The sequence below is a fragment of the Podarcis filfolensis genome (genome assembly GCF_964270895.1).
Source record: "Podarcis filfolensis genome assembly, chromosome: 4".
NCBI lineage: Eukaryota > Metazoa > Chordata > Lepidosauria > Squamata > Lacertidae > Podarcis > Podarcis filfolensis.
Window position 1 is genome coordinate 73,388,626 of NC_139607.1, and position 21,351 is coordinate 73,409,976.

General features: G+C 43.8%; 1 protein-coding gene across 1 annotated transcript in view; it reads right to left on the reverse strand.

Moving 5' to 3' along the window:
• Positions 1 to 21,351, reverse strand: part of LSAMP (limbic system associated membrane protein) — a gene marked incomplete at its 5' end in the record, with an annotated part of 239,036 nt that overhangs the window by 46,151 nt on the left and 171,534 nt on the right. Inside the window, one exon of the mRNA XM_083612064.1 lies at positions 695 to 829. Coding sequence (XP_083468190.1) covers positions 695 to 829 — 135 coding nt within the window. The remainder of the gene's footprint in view (positions 1 to 694; positions 830 to 21,351) is intronic.

Consider the following 21,351-nt stretch of genomic DNA (forward strand, 5'->3'; position numbering starts at 1 on the left):
TTTTTGAAATGTGTTCCTAAATAAATAAATAAATCTTACTGAAAAGGAAAAAGAGAAGTACAGTTTTACATTCTTCAGATGGGAAGTATTGACAGCAATTCTTTCGGAGTGCAGAGGGTAATTTTAAACACTCAAAGTGGGGAGCAGGCCAGTTCCTCACAAAAAACCAAGAAGAATAGTGCCTGGACATTTTGTCAGAATCTTAACCTTTTTTTTTTAAAAAATGAAAGCTAAAGCTGGGAATCTGGGGATTATGGTCCATCCCAGGATGGAAGATAATATCACTCCTTGCTATTTCCTCTGCCTCATGGATAACCATAAAGTAGAGGGTGAAGCATGGCTGGCCCACCCATGAGGCAAGGTGAGGCAACAGCCTCAGGCAGAAGGGTCCACAGAGGCAGCAGATCCTGATGTCAACCTTCCTTCTTCCTTTGTTCCTGACTTAGATCTTCACTCAACCCTTCTTGCCTAGTAGGGTGTAGGGGGCACCATTTTGTGGTTCACCTCAGGTACCAAAATGTCTTGGGCCAACCCTGGGCTAAAGTAATGGATATTGATAGCTCAGCAGCCCACAAAGGTTAAAAGAATTATTTTCAGTCAGGTAAGGCAAACTTTCCTTCTTGTTATCAACATGACAATGTGGTGAAGTTAAGTGTTGCTTTCCACACCCCAATCTGGTAATAAAGATACTCACAATTCACAGTGACTCGGACTTGCTTGACATCTGCTGTAGACACCTCATTTGCAGCTTTGCACTCATACTTGCCCGACTGTTCCCGGGTAATCCCCAGAATCTCCAGGAACTCTTCCTCACCTTCAAATTCCCTGCCTGAGAGGAGACAAAATACATAATTCAATTACTTAAGAGGGCATTGAACGGAATAGGATTATTATTTTTTTGTATGAAAGAAAGATCTGTAAAATAAGGAGTTTTGGGAAATAGGTTCACGTCCCGTAATTAGAGACTCAAGTTGAACTCCTGAAGAAAATTGGGTTGACTTGCCAGCTCATGTAGAAGGTATTTGGGTACTGAAGTGAGCCAGTCTGGCAGTGGCTACAAATATATGCACACATGATGATGTTTTTCACTCCCTCTTCTCTGTTTCCTTTATAGAGAATGGGTGATGTTTGTGTTTATTTGCCAATATACAAGTTAACCAGGCTTTACAGGACACAGAAGCAAATACGTATGTAAAGGGTGCTAATGCATGCAATGTCACTCCTATCCTAAAGCCTGACAGGGACCAAAAACAGCTGCTGTTTCTCTTTTTCAATCCTTTTACACCCCTATGAGACAAAAACGATTCCCCTCAAATTTCACACAACCAGTTGCCCAACGGTACTCTCTTTAACAGTGAAGATGTACCAAAATCTAAAGCAAGGGCTACTTTGAGGGCCCCATAACCACTGTTTGAAATGGTGGCAAAGCTTTTGTGTGTGAAAAAAGTGAGAAAACTTGGGCCATGTAATCTTGATGTTAAACCAATCCACTTTTTAAAGTTTTCACCAAGCCATAAAATATTATTCCTGTCTTTGGGGAAGCCCTCATTGCTAAAAGCAAGCTCCCCCTTGGGAAATTCACAGAATTTGCTTACCGCCAGAAGTAATCACAAATGGCCTCACAAAAGCAAGGGAGAAGGAAATATTTGGCCCAGCACTAATTAAAATGCATGTTTTGAGAGAAAATACACGTTTTTAAATTCCCTTTTAAACCCATCTAAATTAGTGGCCATAATCACATTCTATGGTTGAGTTTAATGCTATAGTTTCATTATGATATGTGTGAAAAAGTACTTTTGTTTGTTCTAAATCTGCCGCCATTTTTCTTCATAGAAGCATTTCAGTAAGACTTGAGATCTTTATCTAGGTCCAGATGTGAATATATCCAAGACAAGCAAGCATGCATGCATGCATGCAAACAAGCAAGCGAAAAACAGAGGTTCATTTGCTTCCTTTCCAATGACTGTCAACTGAATGGCAGTATCAGCAAGACCTATCCTTAGAAGCTTCTGTTCCCTTTGGATTCCCTACAGTGGCCCCAATGTCTCTGAACCTTCCATTCATTTTACAGTATTGGCATGGGTTTCCTGTGATATAGAGTACAAAGTACATTAGCCAGCTCTCTTTAGTTGAGTGCAACAGAGCATGTAGGCAAGACCCTGGTTGAAATTTCTTTGCTTGGGTTTTTTTGTTTTTTTTATAAAGAGAACAGATGAAACTTTGACCAGAACATTGGGCAGATATTTTTTTTAAGAGTTAGCAGTAACAAGAATAAATGTCCCAAACAAAACACTCTCAGCTAAAGCATAATTTCCATTTTTGTCACTGGGCAGAGACAGCCAAAACTGGGCAGAAACACTTCTGCATTTGGAAGGGTCTTGATCCACATTCACTGATCTTCTTCCAGACTAGGGTTGGATAAACATGGGCATTCAATTCCAAAATCTGCCAAGACTGATATAAAGAACAACAGACACCTGGATCCCATGACCGCTTTGTGGTGGCAGAGTGCTTTCATTGGAGACAAAGTAAACCCTCTTAGCATAATCTGGGAATTATTCAGTTACCATTCAAAAATGTGTTGTTGGAGAAGTAATGAAAAAGGCGTTCCATGTGAGGTAGACAAATCAGAGTGTCTTTGAAGGGAGAAGAGCTTGTTTTGAACCTTGAGAGAGCCTATGCTCTCAGAGATAAATATGGGCCCCCAGAGTAGGATGCTACTCATTTAATACCCCAGCAGGTGCTGGTAAGGCTGGCACTTTTTGGAGATTTCACACCCTAAGACATTTAAATAGCCGCATAATCTGTTCCTTCCAATGTAATTTTCTCAGTATGGGCTCTTGGACTATGAACAGGTGCCTCTTTGCTCTGCATGCTGAGATGGACATGCAGATAGGAACAGACATAGGGCACCTGATATGCAGGCCCAGTTTTCAAAATAACTGAGACAAGGGGATGCAATGCTGACTCTCCCCCCACCATTTTTTTTTAACGCCCAAAGCTCCCTTCCTTTTATATTGCTATGTATTCCCTATTTACCTGAGGGCTGAGAAATTCCAGAATCAGGTCAGGGCTACTGGATTTAGATTTCTTTAGATGAGGGAAGCTTTGTTGTTTTTGTTTTTTTATGTCAATCTTTACTGAGTTAAAATGAATACATCCATACAGTATTTGCCATTACAAGCTTACAACATAAGAAAGAAAGAAAAGAAAATGCAAGATAAGGACAAGCGTATAAAAATCAAGGAAAAAAGAAGAGAAAAAACATATGTAATTATGAAATTTCTCAACATTAAGTATTTTGTTATTACAATGATTATTCACACAATTAGAAATAAAAAGTGCTGTGAACATTTAAAAAGACTTCCAAGTATTCTCATTGTACTTTATCTGTTATGTACATTATTACCACATAGTTACCTGTTTCTTGTGATTTTTCATTATACCTTCGTTACCTTTTATGAATTTCAAGGATCAGTCTAATTCTGCCAGGAGATTTCTGTTTACACCATAATTTTTAAAGTATTCTTTATATATTCTCTATTCCTTATAGACTCTCTGTTTTGTCTGACCTCTAACTCTTCCTGTCATCTTTGATAGCTGCAGGTATTCTACCATTAGTTTCTGCCAATCCACTATACTGGGTATTGATTGACTTTTCCAGTTTCTTGCCACTAATATTCTGGCAGCTGTTATCCCATACATGGTCAATGGTCTTTTTGATTTTCCAAGTTCCTTTGGCAGCATGCTTAGGAGGAAAATTTCTGATCTTTTTTCAAAAGTAAGTTTAAGTAGTCTTTTGAGTTCCTTGTATTTATTATTCTGTACAATTCCACCACATGTGTAGATAGGACCCTTTCTCTTTTTTACATGTCCAACACATGGGTGATCTGCATATTTGATCACGACATGGCACACTCACGCAATTTGAATGGCAATGCCCATAAACTGGGGGGAGCAGTCCCCTCAAATGCTTTATGGGGGGTGGGTGAAGGGACCTCAACTCCTAGGAGTTGGCCCCTATGTTTTAAAGTATGTGCTTCATGCAGGGTCATCAACTTTTCAGATCCATGTGTGTGTGTCCCCTTCACAGACTTCATAGTCATCAGGGGAAGACCTCAGTGGTGCCATAATATGTACAGCAAAATCCTTGCTCTAATGGTAATGGTTCTAAACAGATATGTGTGTAAATAAACATGGGTGAATGTTTTCCCAATTATTCTTCAATGTATTAAAATGCAGTAGGAGTCTTAAGTGTTTTCTGTAGCACAGTGATGCTTGGGATTTGTGATAACAGCTGTTCCCTAAACTATGTACTATTTCTAGTAGCCCTGCTAAGACTTTTGTGGCCTTATTCCTTGAGTGTCAGCGACTGTTGCTATATTTGCTGCGCTGGTATATTTCTATCACTCTTGCAGTGTGCCTGGAGCTGTACATGCTTACAATTTAAAACAGCACCCTGTTCTTTAGAAAACTATGATAGAAAAAGAAAGAGGAAGAAGGACACAGGGGGAGATGAACAGCAAAATGCTGCTGTATTTTTAGCTAAACTGCGTTTGTTCACGGGATGACAGTTTGATCCATATACTGTATAACAGCTATGAAATGCAACTCATATTTAAGCCTTTCTTTCTTCAGCTGTGGGCCCTTAAAGCAAACTATTTTTATTTTTAAATTCATTGAATTGTGATGCTGTATCATACTAATACAAAACAAAACTGACACAGCTGGGTATTTTAACTGGACCTCTTTGTCGAGATTGAGTGCTATTTGCACCAATTCAGTTCACCAAACAGAGAATGTGGGTCTTGCTAGCTCCAATCTAAATGTCTAAAAGAGGTTGGAGGCTATCTTTGAGGAAGACGGAAATGAATAGTAAGAAGAACAGAGTCTGTCTGCAGGGAGGCATTAAATTGTCAAGCTCTTGGGGGGGGGAGGGAAGAAGAGAAACAGCAGGGTGTTTGTTTGTTGCTATCTATCTTACTGCAGCAAAGGGAGCTGGAGGAAGGTGGACATTTTGGACAATTTCCAGAGCAAGTCTCTGTGTTTGCACCATTTCCTAAGCAAGTTGGGAATACCACCCGCTTGCTGGCATTCTCCACTGTTATAGCTTCAGATGGCTCCCCACTGTGTATTCTCCAAATGTTTTCTTAGTTTAGCTTTATATATATCCCAAGTGATGGGTGTTTCTTCACCACTTTCCTAAGGCAAGGCTAGCCAGCATATAAATACAGCTGACCTTTACAGAACTGACCTTTTCTTAGTGACATCTCATAAATCCAAGTTATATACCACTTTGCCCACCCTCTTTACCTTGGGGAATATACCCTTCAGAGACTCCTAGATTGATGGTTTGCATGCTCTCCCTTAGGTGTTGCCCAGCCAAGCCATACTCATGCCATATCTTCCTATTGTCTAATAGAATATAGGAAAGGAGGGTTCTCCATGGTCAATAAAAAGCATGTTGCTCAGGAGCAGGTGTGGGAAACCTTTGGTCCCTGGATGCTGCTAAGCTACAATTCCCACCATCAACCCCAGCAAGCATGGCCCATGAGGGGAATTGCAGTTCAGCAATGTCCCATAGGTCAGTTTGTGAGGGAATCCAGATGGCCTTAACTTTAGGCAATGGGCTTCAGTCTCTACCAGTCCACCACCAACCACACCAGAAGGACCAGAAGAGTAAGCACCATGGGCCAACTGAAATATTAGGCACCTGCCTTTTCCCAGAGACTCTTGCTGCATTTCTGGCTGTGGGTTCCGATGTCCAGCCATGGAGCTCGAAAGCTGCTCTCCATACATGACCCCCTGGAACTTAAATATGTGCACTATGCACTACCTTTCTTGTGAGAACTTGCAGGTACACTTAGGTGTCTTCACAGAAGCACATGAAGATATATACAATACTTAACCTTTTGTTTTGAAGAACCATTCCCAAATATATCCCTAACCACAAATACAAATACAAATACAGAAAGGTTTACATTATTCACAGCATCACAAATTGTTTTGCCCTAGCATGCATATACAATTTTAATGCCATATTCACATTTTTCACACTCTCTTGTATTTTCCTTTAGTGGGTCACTTCTTACATCTGTAATGTTTCATAGGCATTTTCATATCGGGAAAACACCCACTCCAAGCTTTCAGGCATAGGATTTTTCTTCTAATAAGGCAGCAATGGTTTGGGTGGAAGCATGAGGATCCAAATGTGAGAATCCCCTGAGTCTGTTATACATATACCTAGAACATCTGTCCAGTAATGAAAAATAGGACTTCTATGTTCTTTAACTACCATGCTACTCCTTATAGGGTATTAATCTTTCAAAGTTCTAAGTATACATAGCTTGTCATCAAAGCACTTCCATAAGCCTGAACTGAAGAACAGGACTTTTACCAGAACAGCAATCTATTGGTAGCATCCTTATTGGCAGCTAAAGGTAAGAGAATCAACTACAGACAGAAGCAGACATTTCATGTTCACTTCACTGATGTATTCTGTTGAGGAGACGAGCACAAAATTCCTTGCCATCCTTCTCTTACACACACACACACACACACACACACCCTTGCATCTCTCTCTCTGACACCCACCCACATATGTTTCTTTGTTTTTTGTTGTTTCTTCTCCTTGTTGCGTATTTACACAAAGATAAAATTCAGACTCACCTACGTATATGTTTATGTATGGGGTGGGGGAAATAGCAGAATTCCTGCTGCTTTGTTTGTTTTCTTCAAACACCCTTTTGTAGATGTGTGGAGTGGAGAGCAGAAGGGGCCGTGGGACCGTGTTGGGCACCCTCCGCTTAAAACAAGATGCAAAGGGATGAAAAGAGTGCCAATCAAAAGATGCCATTTGAAGTTTTTTGTGACAGCTTCCAGTGCTGTATGGAGGGCCCTTTTTTGTTTTGTTTTGTTCTTTCCGCACTTTTCATGTTTAGTCTAAGGTCTAGCTCACCTAGCTCTTTCCCCAGCTCACCACCTTGCATTCCCCAGGACTGTGCTTCAGAAAAACAAAGATAGCGAAGGGAGCCTTTGGCATCATTTTCTTGTTTTACCTCCAGCTGGGGATTTTCTCCCCCTCCTATTTACAACTTTGAAGCCTCTGTTTATCAGTCTTTTCTTCTTCACCCACCACAGATTTCCAGGAGCTTGGCATTTTTATCTGTCCCTTAGTTGAAGAGACTTGTTTTAAATTACACACACACACATCCAAAGATCAGTAGAGAGTGGCAGATGGTAAATGAGTAAAAGGGTTGGACGTGCTGGAAGGCAACAGGCAACGCTGAAAATGGAAAACAAGAATGACTGGGGAGGCAGGAAATGCAAGGAGGATCAGGCAAGCCAGAAATGTAGAGAGATGGAGAGTGGTAGGGATATGGAGCTGAGAAAAGAAGGAAGCTTGGGAGACTGAGCATGAGATGGTTAAAACTGCATCCGTGCTGTTGCATTCCTGCTTTAGGAGATATACAAGAGGAGCACTACCAGGTTGTGGCTAGAAAGCGTTGCCTGACAGCCAAATGACCACGTCTCTCTTGCTTTCTTTACACCTTAATGATTTTCCATGAGTATAAGGGTCCACAAGGACACACTGCTGGCCCCACTCCAGATATCATGCAACTCACATTCTCCTATGTGTTACGTTTAGTTGCAGGTCAGTATCCACAGTCAGCACCCTTGAGGGATTTGGTTCAAGTGGCAGCCTATTTGCACCAAGGTCTATGTGCACAGGCACCCAATTGGCTCACATCCAATCTCAATGCATGGACCTTGAGGGCAGGGCTAAGGAAGCTATGTGATGCTGGAGACAGCAGACAGCATCAGGGCTCCCCTAGCCCTTTGCACTTGTAGAGTATGCTTTGTGCACTCAACACTCGAAAACAGTTTATGCTTTTGCTGTATGTGTAGGCAGCAAAATATATCTTTGTATATTATTTATACTGGAAATGGAAGCTACCTATTCTGTTCGTTCAGAAGGTAGAGCGGGCTACAAAATCCCAATAAATGAATCAAAGAATAATAGTCCCAGGTTTCAAAGAAGCATCAAGTGCTCTAGGCACAAAAGCAGACAGGGTAAAAATTGCTGTGTTAACAATTGTTCTGTCAAAGCAATAAGACACAGCTGAGTGCATGCTGCGTAAGCGAGCTCCATGCCACCAACGGTTTTAGACATCTCATTCTTATGCATAACCAGCAATGAGCAGAGTGGCAAAGAGGTCTGGCTCTGGCTGGTTCTTTGAAGGCTCCCATTTATGGGCTGGCAAGCCAGCTTTAGTCCACAGCATTAGCTGTGACGCTTCAGAGCTTATAGTCTAGGCCCATCGCTCCCACCTTATTCCCTCTAGCTGGACTTGCTAGTGTTCTTTCCAGTTTATGTCTTTTCCATGCACATCTTCTGGGCAGAAAATAACCACAGCTCTCACAGCTGATATATTTCTCCTGCAGCCTTGTATTGAAAGCCCACTTCCCAAGGTTCAATGGACAAAAGAGCACACACTCTGGAGCACATATTGAGTAGATATAGACATACTATGTGCAAAGATAGAGACATACTTATGAACCCTCATTGATACTCTGACCCTTTTGACTCACCTTTAATGCTTTCACCTAGGAATATTTGTTTTGTCATTTGTGAATCGTTGTCCAAGTATATACAAGAAACGTGACTGGAAGTTTTTACAACGCCAAACTTATATCCATGTGCAGAGTTGATATTTTGCACTCTACCACTAAAAGAGTTATCATAAAATCCAAGACTTTGAGGTCATTCAAAGAGCTCAAATGAAGTATTATTTGATGACCTGGGAAATCCTTAGCTTTAAAAAGGAGAATAATGCACACAGTTCTCAGATAAGAATTCTGATGCTGTCATCCATGCCTAAGAGTTCGCATTGACCAAGTGGTGCTGAGTGGTGCAGATCGATTTCTCAGTTGTTTTATTAAGATCCTCTGCTTCTTGTCTTGGTATAACCACCATTCAGAAAGAAGGAGGAAAAAGGGTTGTGGGGTGGCAGTACTCTTTTGCAGGAGGGAAGACAGACAGAGGAAATCAATTGGTTTGTTACTGACTATGTTCAGCACAACAGCATAATGGAGCCTAAGAGTTGCTTGGGGGACAAGGGTATATTGCTTGCCGTGCAAGCATTTGAAAGGCAATTAAAGCAGAACAACCAGCCAGCCTTCGTATTCTCCAATGACTCTGGGAACAAAATGTTCGCTCTTGCTGAACCATATCCATGCACCATAGCAAAGGGAATATGGAGTAGAAGGGAGCATAAAGAATGGGTTGAAGACCTGCTGCAGTCCCTAGTGACAGTGATATGCTTGAAAGGTTTCTTAACAACTGTTGATTCCCAGATTTTAGTTAAGCTCCTTGGTTTTGGGTACAGCAACCCAGTTTTGTTTTGTTTTTTAATTTTTTAAAAAAGGTCTTTATAAATCCAGGTCAGTTAACTGAGCACAATGATGAGTTTATAAAATAAAATTGAAACCACTTAAGATCTGTATTCAGACTTTAGTTTATACCATCTGCAAATAATGGTATAAATGGTAAAAATCACAGGGTTAAATTATGCCACCCCCAGAGCTGCAAATATTTGGGCATGTACCTGAATGGATGTTATCATAACTTATGGAGTTCGTTTGGCTCAAACATGCATTGTGGATGAAATATACTCAGAGTCGCAAAGTGATTTCATGCTCTTTATTCAGCTCGTAGTGGTGAGGAGGAATGAATGAAAGTCCCCTCAAAGTATCTGCTTTATATACATTATTTACACAATGGGCTGCACATGATTGGCTAATTCTGGAATTCTACTGTAAGCCAATCAGGTTGTGGATTCACTTATATCTGGAGCATGATTGGGTGGTTCCTGCCAACCAATCATACTGCTGCATTGTTCTAGGACCAATCAGACTGCTGCATTCTGAATCCCATTGTTCTAGGACCAATCAGACTGCTGCAATTTGGATCCTATTGTTCTAGGACCAATCAGACTGCTGCAGTTTGGATCCTATTCAACTCAGTACATAACAGTGGACTTTGGATTGTTTCTGCCCATGGAGAGATACGAAACTGCCTTACTGCAGACCAGACAATTTGTCCTTCCACTGTCACTGGCAGAATTTTTCAAGGGATGGGCAAAGCAAGGGAGTGATCAACAACATAGTGCGAGGAGTTGGGATTAGAAGATTGCACACAGGGGAGTCTTTGGACACTGACCTTTTTTACATTTCTGCTCTGGTGACATAATATCTGATCTAACAGTACAAAAAGAGAACTATGGATTTGGTGCTGCTGGGCTCCATCATTTGGCCATTCCCCTAGTTGATATGCATGTTTTGGTGTATAAAAAAAAGTCTGCAGGCCCAAGATGACGTGGAAGAACAGAGCGATTGGCAAAGCACAGAAGAAATGAATCCATAGAAAATATTGGAGTATTCAAGAGAAAAACAGAAGTGTGAGAGAAGAAAATTGTAAAGTGAAAGGTGATGCAGAGCAGACTGGAAGGCTGATTAAGAGAAATGAATGGGAGAAAGAGAGGGAAAGAGATAAAATGGAACAGTGGGGGCAGGGGAGTCCAGAAAGAGATAAAGCAAAGAGGAATGAAGCAGAGAAAATAAATCAAATAAGTGATTCCAAAGACTGACAGAAAAGAAGTTGTGCTAGAGGGACCCATGTGTCTCTAGTGAGCAGATAAGCACCCTGTTCTGCCATGCACCACTTATCAGTGTTGTTGAATACACAAAGCAGTGCCATCCCAGAAGAACGGTTAAAAGGACTTTAGTTTTAGGCACTATTCTTCTTGAAACTCTGGGAGTTGGGATTTTGTTAGGAACTTTGTCAGGGTGTACTCATGAGAGTTGCAGAATTTGCTGTTGTGCCTTTGCTCTGCCATACCTAAGGGAGCCATGGATTGTATTAAAGTGACTTGGTTGCATAGTCCTTGTGAGAATTTTGTAATGCTACAAGAGATGCAGTTGAATGAATGTGCTGGGAACACAAAGCGCAGCAACAGAGAAGGATGTCATCTTCATCCCTAGAATGGCTTCATTTTCCACTGGGAAAAGAAGAGAAAAAGAATATGGCTGAATGTAGAAATTTCTGAAGAAGAGGAGGTGGAGTGAAATTTAGACCTGCAGTAGCTAGGTTCAGTAGGAAACAAATTCCTTTTGTTTAAGTCTAATACAAACATCTATAGACTTAACCTATAAGAATTAAAATAACTATTCATGCTTTGTTAATGTGATTAAAAATGCCTGTCTTCCAGCTGCTTCTCCACTCAAAAAAAGTCTCATTCTCACCAGACTTTTGTTACATGCATATGCATGTCAAGTAGTGTAGTTGTGGCAAGGCTGGCCTGCTATTAGGCAGTGTGAGGCAGTGGCAAGATGTTCAGCAACAGAGTTGTATGGAATATGTGGTCGGCTCCTGTGTCCCTAAAAGCTAGCCTGCTGCTCTCAGGTGCAATTCGGGATGCTGTCCCATCAGTAAAGATTCAATTGCAAGCTTGGTTGGAAGGACGATACATCTTGTCCTTCAGCTTAGGCAAACAAATCAGAACAAATGCTCAGCAAAAACTGGACATCCACATAAGCTTTGTGCATTCAAATGCTCAATAAACAGCTTGTCTGGAGGAGCCGAGAGAGGGAGAGAGAGAGAGAGAGATCCTAACCACAGATCTCCTGTATTTTGTATGACCCTTATTTGCAAACTGAATGGAGATTGGGGTCAGATGGGGATTGGGGAGAAAAATGTAGGCTCCTCCCCCCCCCTTCTCCAGGTTATTCACATGATGTGTTTCAGGTACATCAGAAAAGGAGACTATTCCTTCATGTGGCTAACAGTACTAGAACACCAAGGACACTTAAAAACTGAAACCATAATTCTCTCCTTTCCTGTTCCAGAGCTTATGGGAGGGCCCCACATCAGTCCCCGAAATGAGGCGCGCCAGGAAGGTGGGTGGAAATGCTGCCAGGAGGCCAGCAGGCCAGTGGGCCAAAGCTTAATAGGAAAACAGCAGCGATTTGTCTCCACCACTATTTACGTTTCAAGCACATGACAGGCTGTCAGTGGAAGAGAAAGCTGCTAAATTTACTGCCTTCTAGATCCCTGCCACAGTCACACACTTGACAAGTCACTTCATTTTAAAGCCTGTCTTTTACCAGGCTTCTCTCCCCGTCCCTGCTTCTCAAATACAGACAACAAACATGCTGCCAGTGGGCGTGGAAGGAGGGTTTTAAAAATGCATTTAAACTACCCTTCTAATTGCTGTGTGAGTTTCTGTGGAAGGTCCCATAAAGCCTTTGTGAGACACAGTTCACTTCTGGGACCCTTGCTTGTAGTGGTTTGCTTGAGAATAGTAAATGGAATCTGTGCATGAATGGGGAAAGGGCCGGACTCTAATGGCAGTTGATAAAACAGTGAGGCAGACCAGGTGTGTGAAAGGGGGTGACTAATATATGCAAAGAATGAGAGCTTTATATTCACACCTTTCATGCCAAAGGTGGAGAACCAGGAGCTGAATGAAGCCCTCTGCCTTGCCCTTGGGACTCTCACTGGGCCACACCTTCACCCTGGGAGCCACAGAAGGGGATGGCTGATAGGACCAGAGAGGAGACAGGAGGCAGCATCTTCACAAATTTCTTGCCTCCCTCGTCACTTAAAAGGTGTGTCCCTGGTAGGGAGGTCAGACAATTCTGTCAGTAATGGAAATGGGGAGGGTAATTGCTGATGTTGGCTTGTTCAGCCCATGTCTGGTACAGAAATCAATCCAGCAAATACAGCCAGCAGTCAATATTGTTGTGGCTTTCAATCCACAAATGATATGCAACAGATTTGCTTTTTCTCCCATTTGTATTGCGTTTCCTTTGTGTTGAAATGAACAGAGTGGAATAACATAATAATAATGTTATTACCTAATGTATGTCAATTTGCCACAGAGGAAAGCAAGATAAATATCTTGGGTTTGGAGGGAAGACAAACTGCAGAAGAATGGAAACAGTGCTGTGTGTGAGAAATACAGGATGGGAGGGCAAAAAAATCCTTCTTAAATCCCTAGTCCCAGCTAAAGGTGGCAACTATATCACCTAGAAGAAAAATACATATTAATATGCATAGTATAGAGTATGTTATACTTCTATTTACATGCTTCATTTTTTATACCACTGTTTTATTCCAAACTGCTTTATATAGCACTGTTTAATTTTACCAGTCACTTATATATGATGTAGCATACAAGGCAAGGCAAGGTAAAGAATTTCAGGGGGAAACCACAGTATTTAAATGGTAGCAATAAGGTAAAAAAGACATCACTAGTATAACTTCTTGGAAAAGAGCACTGAAAACCAATTGAAAATGCCCATTGCCCATTCTTGGTCCCCCGCTAACTGTACTATTGTTTTAAAACCATGGATAGCACTGTGGATCTTAAGCACTCTTCCATTTGTATTCACTTGGAAGACCATTTTCTTTTGAAGATTGGAAAGTGAAGCCCAAGGGATTTTGATAGATTCCAAGCAAATACAGCAGAAGAGTCCCAAAGGTAGACAGTTCTTGCAGACTCTTCTGCCAGCCTTCTTTCATTCCAGCATACATACATGTATTGGGTCTCAGTACTCTCCCTAGTACACATACAGGTAACCCTGATCACTCTTCTGCCCACCCCTACCCCACAAGATACAACACGCTCTCCCACACACAAACATACATGTAAGATTCCCAACTCTGACTGTGATGGATCCTGCTGAGTATGCCTCAATTTGTAGGGCTGATACACTCACTTGTTTCTCTGATGATCTTGGACAAAGGTCCTTGTAGTTTATATGATTAAATGAATCATCTATCAATATGTTATCTCAGACAGTGAATAATGACAAAGGCTGTAAATCCTCATGCTTCAGAGCTTCAGCTCATCACTAGCTGCCTGGGCTGGAGTGACATACATCTTTGCCCTTTGCCATCTTTCATGGTGGATAGCATGGTACAATAAAGGCAGTGTGCATTCAGGACTTTCTTGTCTGCTGGTACAACTGGACAAATAACACTACCTTGGGGGAAAACCACTGCTTTTGAGCTGAGGGGAAAAAAAAGAAATTTAACAATTTTCCTACTTTTCTTTCCCCCCTCATTCACCTTTCCACTATCATTTTCAATGACATATTTGCAATGTTGCCCTTCTATTGCTCATTCATAGAGACAGGACACATATGGACATGGATGATGCCATTGGGATAATGGCTATGGGTTAACTTTGAAGTCAACATTGTATGTGTTTGAGATCTCTCTCTATATATCTGTACAGTGGTACCTCTAAGTTATGAACTTAATTCGTTCCGGAGGTCCATTCTTAACTTGAAACTGTTCTTAACTAGAGGTGTGCTTTTGCTAATGGGGCCCCTTGCTGCTGCTGCGCTGCCGGCACACAATTTCCTTTCTCATCCTGGGGCAAAGTTCTCAACTCAAGGTAACTCTTCCAGATTAGCGGAGTTTGTAACTTGAAGCGTTTGAAACCCGAGGCATTTGTAACTCAAGGTACCACTCTATATCTTATGCACCCTGCTATGCATATTTTTCAAAGTCAAGTTTAGATGTATATATAAATATCCCAGAGAAGTCAAAAGGGTGAAAAATGATAGGGCTTTTGTGTAAGGCAAGGCTTCTATCTGGCACAGGGTGGTTGCGTCTTGAGGCCTAACATCTTTTCTCTTTTACAGTTTAAGGCCCGATCTCCTTCACATGCAGTTTAGCAACTCAGAGGGCCTTCTAAATCTACTTGCTAATAGGCAGACCACTGACCAAATGGACATTGTTGGTGTGCATCACTATTGCTGATTTCTAGGGAGCATCCATAAGGAGAATCCTCCTTCAGATTGTTACAAACTGACTATGTATATACCATTCTTGAACTTCTGTTGCAATAGGGGAGCCAGAGGATGAACTGATGGCATTCTTATTTAGGTGGCATCACTACTTACTATGTGTAAGGCAGGTTACACAGGCCAAGAGCTTTGCTCTTCAGTGGGGATAAATGTCCCCATGAAGTTGCAGTAGCCAGAATTGTGTCCTTCACAAGCCAGCAAAAAGTGCAAGGCTAACGTTCTTAAATAGCTTTAAAAAACGGGCAAGTGAAGTGAGAGCAAAATTAGTACTCCTGACTGTTCATCAAACACCAAAATAACTATAAAAAATGCCCTTCCCCCAATCACTTAATTTCTTATTTCCAAGTTGCTGTCAAAACTGCTGGCCTTGTGCTTCTGAGTCCAAAATCCAAATAGGATGCTGGGTTTGATTAAAAACAACTTTCTGGCTTAGAGGTTATGCCAATATCCTGGTGCGATTTTCTGCCATAAATCACAGCAGCTTGCAGTTTCAGGAGAGGTGGAGCAAGAGGCATTATATACATTAAAAATGGCAAAAATTTACCAACAGATTGTATCTTTCCACTCTGCTTTGTAGACTAGTTTCTCAGGCAATTTTTAGCAAATGCAGTCTTGCTCCTGCAGCGAGTCAGGGGAAAGAGTGAGTGAGGAAGATAAGAGCGTGGAAAAGACCAGGAAACTGGAAGGAGGGAAAGGAAAATAACAACAACAAAAAAAGATTAAGAAAGGTAGAGAAACAGAGGGCTAATAAAAAACAACAACAACCTAAAAGGCATATGGTGTGTGTGTGTGTGTGGTGGGGAGGAGGAAAAATATGAAGAAAGAAGGCTGCATGAGAACAAGGAAAAAGTCTACAGAAAGAGTGCCAGTGATAAACAGACATACATAGATATGCGGGAACGGCAAGAAAATGTTGCAGCACAGAGTGCTCTTGTCTGTTGCTCCAGTCAATCAGTCAGCCATGCCCCACACTGTTATGCTTTCTTTCATTTCCCCTCTCACACAGTTCCCCCTCTTTTGTGTCAATGCTGTTTTGGCCACATAAGGGCCTACCCTTCACATCTGAACTTGAAAACAGAGGGAATGATTATAAGGGCTTTGCATCCCAATCAGCTAGGAAAATACAACAATTCTATACATATTTATGTGCAAGTGTCCTATTGAGCTCAGTGCAGCTCACACACAGGAAAATGTGCATAGGGAACTTATCATTGAACTCAGTGGGACTTACTTCTGAGAAAACATGCACAGAATCGGGCTGCATGGCTCCAGTCTTAAGCACACTTAGCCAGAACATAACTATGTTTACTTGCTTCATTGGTTTCAACTGCACTTATTTTCAAGTAACTGCACTGGCTTGTACCATTAGTGTTCCTTTGCAAAATGCATTTGGTTTTGAAGGGTTAATCTCAATACTATCTGCACCTAAGCTAACTTCTGCTTTTGTGATTAAGCAGCTAGCAAAAACCGCAATTGCAAGCTGTGAGCTACTTCCTCTTTGCAATTACTTGCGCTCTGCAAACCAGGAGCTGCGCTCTGCACATGCTCTCATGCTGCAGTAACGCAAGAGAGGAGCACACGAACAAGGGAAGGAGGTGGGCTTAGCTAGTCAGATAGCTATATGCCATATAAGGAAATAAGCTTAACCTTGCCAGCTGATTGGAGAATTTGAAGAGGTGGGAAGAGATGGGCAGACTCTCAGGTATAAAGATGCTTGTTTATTTGTATCTATGGGCCAGTCTTTTGGGAACGATCCCACTGGCTACCTCTGTGCACAGATTTCAATAAAACTTTTTTCTCCAAAGAAGAATCTTTCCTGGTGCTTTTTGCTCTCTCTCTTCGGCCCTGGGGACGCAGGCAAACGATTCCCTGGCAAGGATAAGGCTTCAGCCTTCAGTTTGGTGCGTTGGCCGGGAAGTTGCCCCACCCCAGGGGGCCGGGGAGGGCCAGGCCCGACCTCGGTGAACAGCCCCGGACCGGCGTTCGCGGCTCCAAGTGCGCACCCCTGCCTGTTCGTGGGGGGAGCCGGCCACACCGCTCCGGAATGGAGACACCTGGTCGAGGGAGAAAAGAGGACGGCCGAAGGAGAGGTCCGCAGCGGAGTGCAGGTAAGCCCTAAGGGAAAGGGCGTGGTAGGAAGCCCGATCAGCTTCCTCTGGCTGTGAGCAGTAGAGTGCCGCCAGAAAAGGGATAAAGGGTCTGGCTGTGAGCAGTAGAGTGCCGCCAGAAAAGGAACAAAGGAACTGGCCGTGGCAATAAGGTGCCGCCCCGCCAGACGGGAAAAGGGAAAAGGGGAAACAGAGGTGGCAGTGGAGTGCCGCCAGTAAGGTTGGGGAAAGGGGAAACAGAGGGAAAATTATATTGGGGTGTGTTTTGTATGTTGCATGTCAGATACTCCAGTGGTTGAATTGTCAAGTGTGGGCCGGGGCTTAGCGTCCCCTTGGCCGAGCGATTGCAGGGCTGTGCATTTCTTAGCAACGCGAGTTCGCTAAGTCACAGCCTGTAGTGGTTGGTGTGTGAAAGGATCTTAAGCCCGGTTAGGAGCGGAGTATCTGAAAAATGGGGTCTGGGGCAAGCTAACGTAGTCCTCTGAAATGCTTTTTAACCAACTGGAAAGCAGCTACGAAGCATGATGATTGGGTTCAAATTGAGAAGAGAGAGGATGTTGATTGGCCCACCCAAGGAACTAATTGGCCCTTGGAGGGCAGTTTTAATTTGCAACTAATCAACCCACTATATCAAAATAACTTGAACGTCCACCCAGACCAGATCCCTTATATTTCTACCTGGAAAATCAATGTAGAAAATAATCCACCGTGGCTGAAAGCCTGCCGAGGCGACGCCCCACAAAATACAATTTGTGCAGTCCGACCGGCAGGGAAGTCAGAAAAGCCCCCGGCGATATCAGAGCCGGAAGGAGAAGAAGGAGAAGAGGGGGAAGTCATTAAACCGCCGCCACCCTATGCTCCACCAGCTGCCCCTCTAGCGAATCCCCCAGGCCCAGGGCCCCAGGACCAGGGAGGAGCCGGCCCTCAGCCTGAACCCTCCAAGGTTGATGAATTAGAGAGCGAAGAGGAAGAGGATGATGAGGAGTTTATGAAGGGACTAATTGAGTTAGCAAAGAAAGGAAAAATGTGGACACGGTATCAGACATTGAGATTGCAACAGTATGTACAACCCTATGCGAGAGAAATGGATAGAAGCAGCAACCAGGGCGTCCCTCCATAAGTCCCATAAGGCACAGAAAAAGGGTGGGACTGCAATGATGCCTCTACGCAGAGTGTATGACCCACCAGGCCCCCCCTCCAGGACAGGGTGGGGAAGCACCACCATGCACTTATACAGTCCAACATGTGCCTTTTTCAAGTGCTGATGTGTGCAATTGGAGAAATTAGAACCCTACCTTTGAGGAGAACCCAGATGATATTGCCAACGCCCCATTATAAAGGCTGCCTTTGTAGCTCAGGCAGCGTCCGATATTCGCCAAAAGAAAAAAATCCAGAAGCATGAGGGGTTCATCGACCATGGGCTGCAATGGATGTTGAAGTTAGCTCAAACCACTTACAATCAGAGAGATGAGGAGGCCCAGAGAAAAAAGGAGAAGTATCAAACAGAGAAGTTGATGGCATTACAGGCTACCACACCCACCCCTCAGGAAAGAGGAAGTGCCCGGGGAGGAGGGCGAAGCCGTCTCGGACGGAGTCAGTGCGCCATCTGCCGACAGGAAGGGCACTGGAAGAGAGAATGCCCTATTCTATTATTAGGAAGAGATTTGTTGGTAAAGTTGCAAGCCCAAATTACTTTTAAGCCATCGGGAGAAGCCACATTGTCCACTATGCCACTTAGGGAACTGGTTGTGGAGGCACCCCTGAGGGAGTACTGGCGCCTCATGATGGTAAAAGAAGAGGAGGGACCCATCCCCGCCAGTATTCTGGAACAAGTGAACCCCCCCAGGAATGGCAAAGAATATCCCACCAATAATTGTGAAGCCCAAGCCATTTGTCAATCCTGTTGCAGTAAATAAGTATCCCATCCCACGAAGGGCGACTGAAGGAGTGTGGGTGCATCTAGAGCGACTGCTCCAACATAGGATCTTGAGGCAATGCCAATCACAGTGGAAGACCCCTTTGTTACCAGTGAAGAAAGGAAGCAGGCTATTATCCTGATACCAGAGCCAAAGAACTGCAGGGAACTCCGTGGCTTTCTGGGGTCTGCAGGATTTTGTAGGATATGGATACCTGATTACAGCATCATTGCCAAGCCTCTACATGAGTCAACCAGAGGAACTGAGAGAGACCCCTTTGTTTGGGGCACAGAACAACAGCAAGCCTTCGTGGATTTGAAGAAGACACTACAGCAAGCCCCAGCGCTTGGCATCCCAAGTCCTAAGAAACCCTTTACTCTATTCGTGCATGAGGACCAAGGGACGGCGAAAGGGGTTTTGTGCCAAAAATTGGGAAGCTGGCAACAGCCGGTGGCATACCTATCTGAGCGCCTGATGCCTACAGAACAAGGTTTACCGCCGTGCATGAGAGCAGTTGTGGCAGTAGCCACCCTACTGAACAAAGCAGACAAATTTACTTTTGGCCAAGACACTGTTTGTGTGACCCCGCATGCAGTCCCAACTCTGCTTGACATGAAGGGTACCTATTTTCTCTCCCAAGCGAAGATGAGAAAGTGCCAGATGTTACTGCTGCATCCGCGTTTGAAGTTTCAGGTCACCACCGCCCTCAACCCAGCTACCCTGTCCCCGGTAGGAGAAGGTGAGGAGCAGATGCACGAATAATATTTCAGCAGGCCTGTTAGTTCCCATTTGTTGAAGCAAACCCCCATTGGCCTTCGTGGTTTGTGGATGGAAGCAGCTTTGTTAAGGCTGGACAGCGAAAAGCAGGCTATGCAGTGGTAGCCTTGGAAGACCAAGTAATCGAAGCGCAGCCACTCCCGCCTGGAACGTCGGCCCGGCTGGCATAAATAACAGCGCTCACCAGAGCCCTGACCCTAGCAAAGGGACAGAAGATAAACATTTATACTGATTCTAAGTATGCATTCCTAACCTTACATGCCCACGGGGCCTTGTGGAAAGAGAGAGGTTTGCTTACCTCCAAAGGCAGTCAGGTGGCGCACCCGCAAGCATTATTGCGCCTCCTGGACGCAGTCTGGGAACCCGAGGCAGTAGCAGTGATACATTGTTATGGACACAAAACTGGACTAGGAGAAGTGGCCAGAGGAAACCGACTAGCAGACAGAGTGGCCAAGGAAGCAGCCCGGGAACCAGCCCCCAGCGTCAGTTATTGGAGCACTGGTCCCTGGAAGGATCTTGAACACCGCTGATAAGCCAATATACACCAAAAGGAGAGGGACACTGCAGATGCCCAGGGGCTGACCATGTCCAAAGAAGGATGGTACCTTACTCATGATGACAGAATATGGATCCCAGAGTCCCTTTCTCGGCAGATTACTCAGAGATACCATGAGTCCACCCACATGGGACCAGATGCCACAACCAGACAGCTGAAGCAGTGCTTCTACATAGCCCACCTTTATCAACTGGCAGCCCAGATTTCCAGGAAGTGCCCGCTATGTCAAAAGAATAACCCCAGAACCGGACCCTTGGCTCCCCCGGGGATTCAGCATAGTGGAACTGCACCCATGGAAGACCTTGTTGTGGATTTCACTGAATTGCCCCGCTGTGGACTATACCGCTACCTGTTCGTGGCAATCTGCACGTATACAGGATGGGTTGAAGCTTGGCCTACCAGAACTGAGGGGGCGTCCGAGGTAACCAGCTGCCTGTTATAGAAGATCATTCCCCGCTATGGACTACCTAGGTCAATAGGATCTGACAATGGACCAGCCTTTGTCCACCAGTTTTGCAATAACCCCCCATGCTAGTCAAAATGTGCAGTTTGATAATTATGTGCAGTCATTCTCCCGAGATTTTCTCTCTTTCTTAACAGGTGGACCCAGGCCCACTGCTGTTAAAGTTGCTGACCTCACCCCTTGGGTCCACCACACTTAAGTGAAGAAGGCTATTTTAGATTGGACAGTTACACCAAATCCTGATGATCCTCTGAAGCTAACCATCTCCAGAAGAGCGCCAGACAACCGCCCTGCTGGACAAGTGGATGGGAGGGACGCCCGCGGGCAGCGTCCCCAACGTAGAGACTTTTTTCCCCAGCAAATTTTAAGGCACCGCCAGGACTTTTGATATTGGGGCCAGAACCCTTTGATATAGTCACTCCGTGTGTCAGGCCTCTGCAAGGGTGGATATATATTCCTGTGGGTATATGTTAATATATGTAGAGGGAGAAGCCCCTTTCGGATACAGTATGTTGGGAAGAAATCATGAGAGTATTAAGCATCCACAAGGACAGGTGGGAAAATTGGTTAAGATAATAGGCTCCTCCTCAGAGAGGTGGGACACAACCTCCCAAGAAGCAAGGCAGCTGATGGAGCACGAGTATCAGTGGG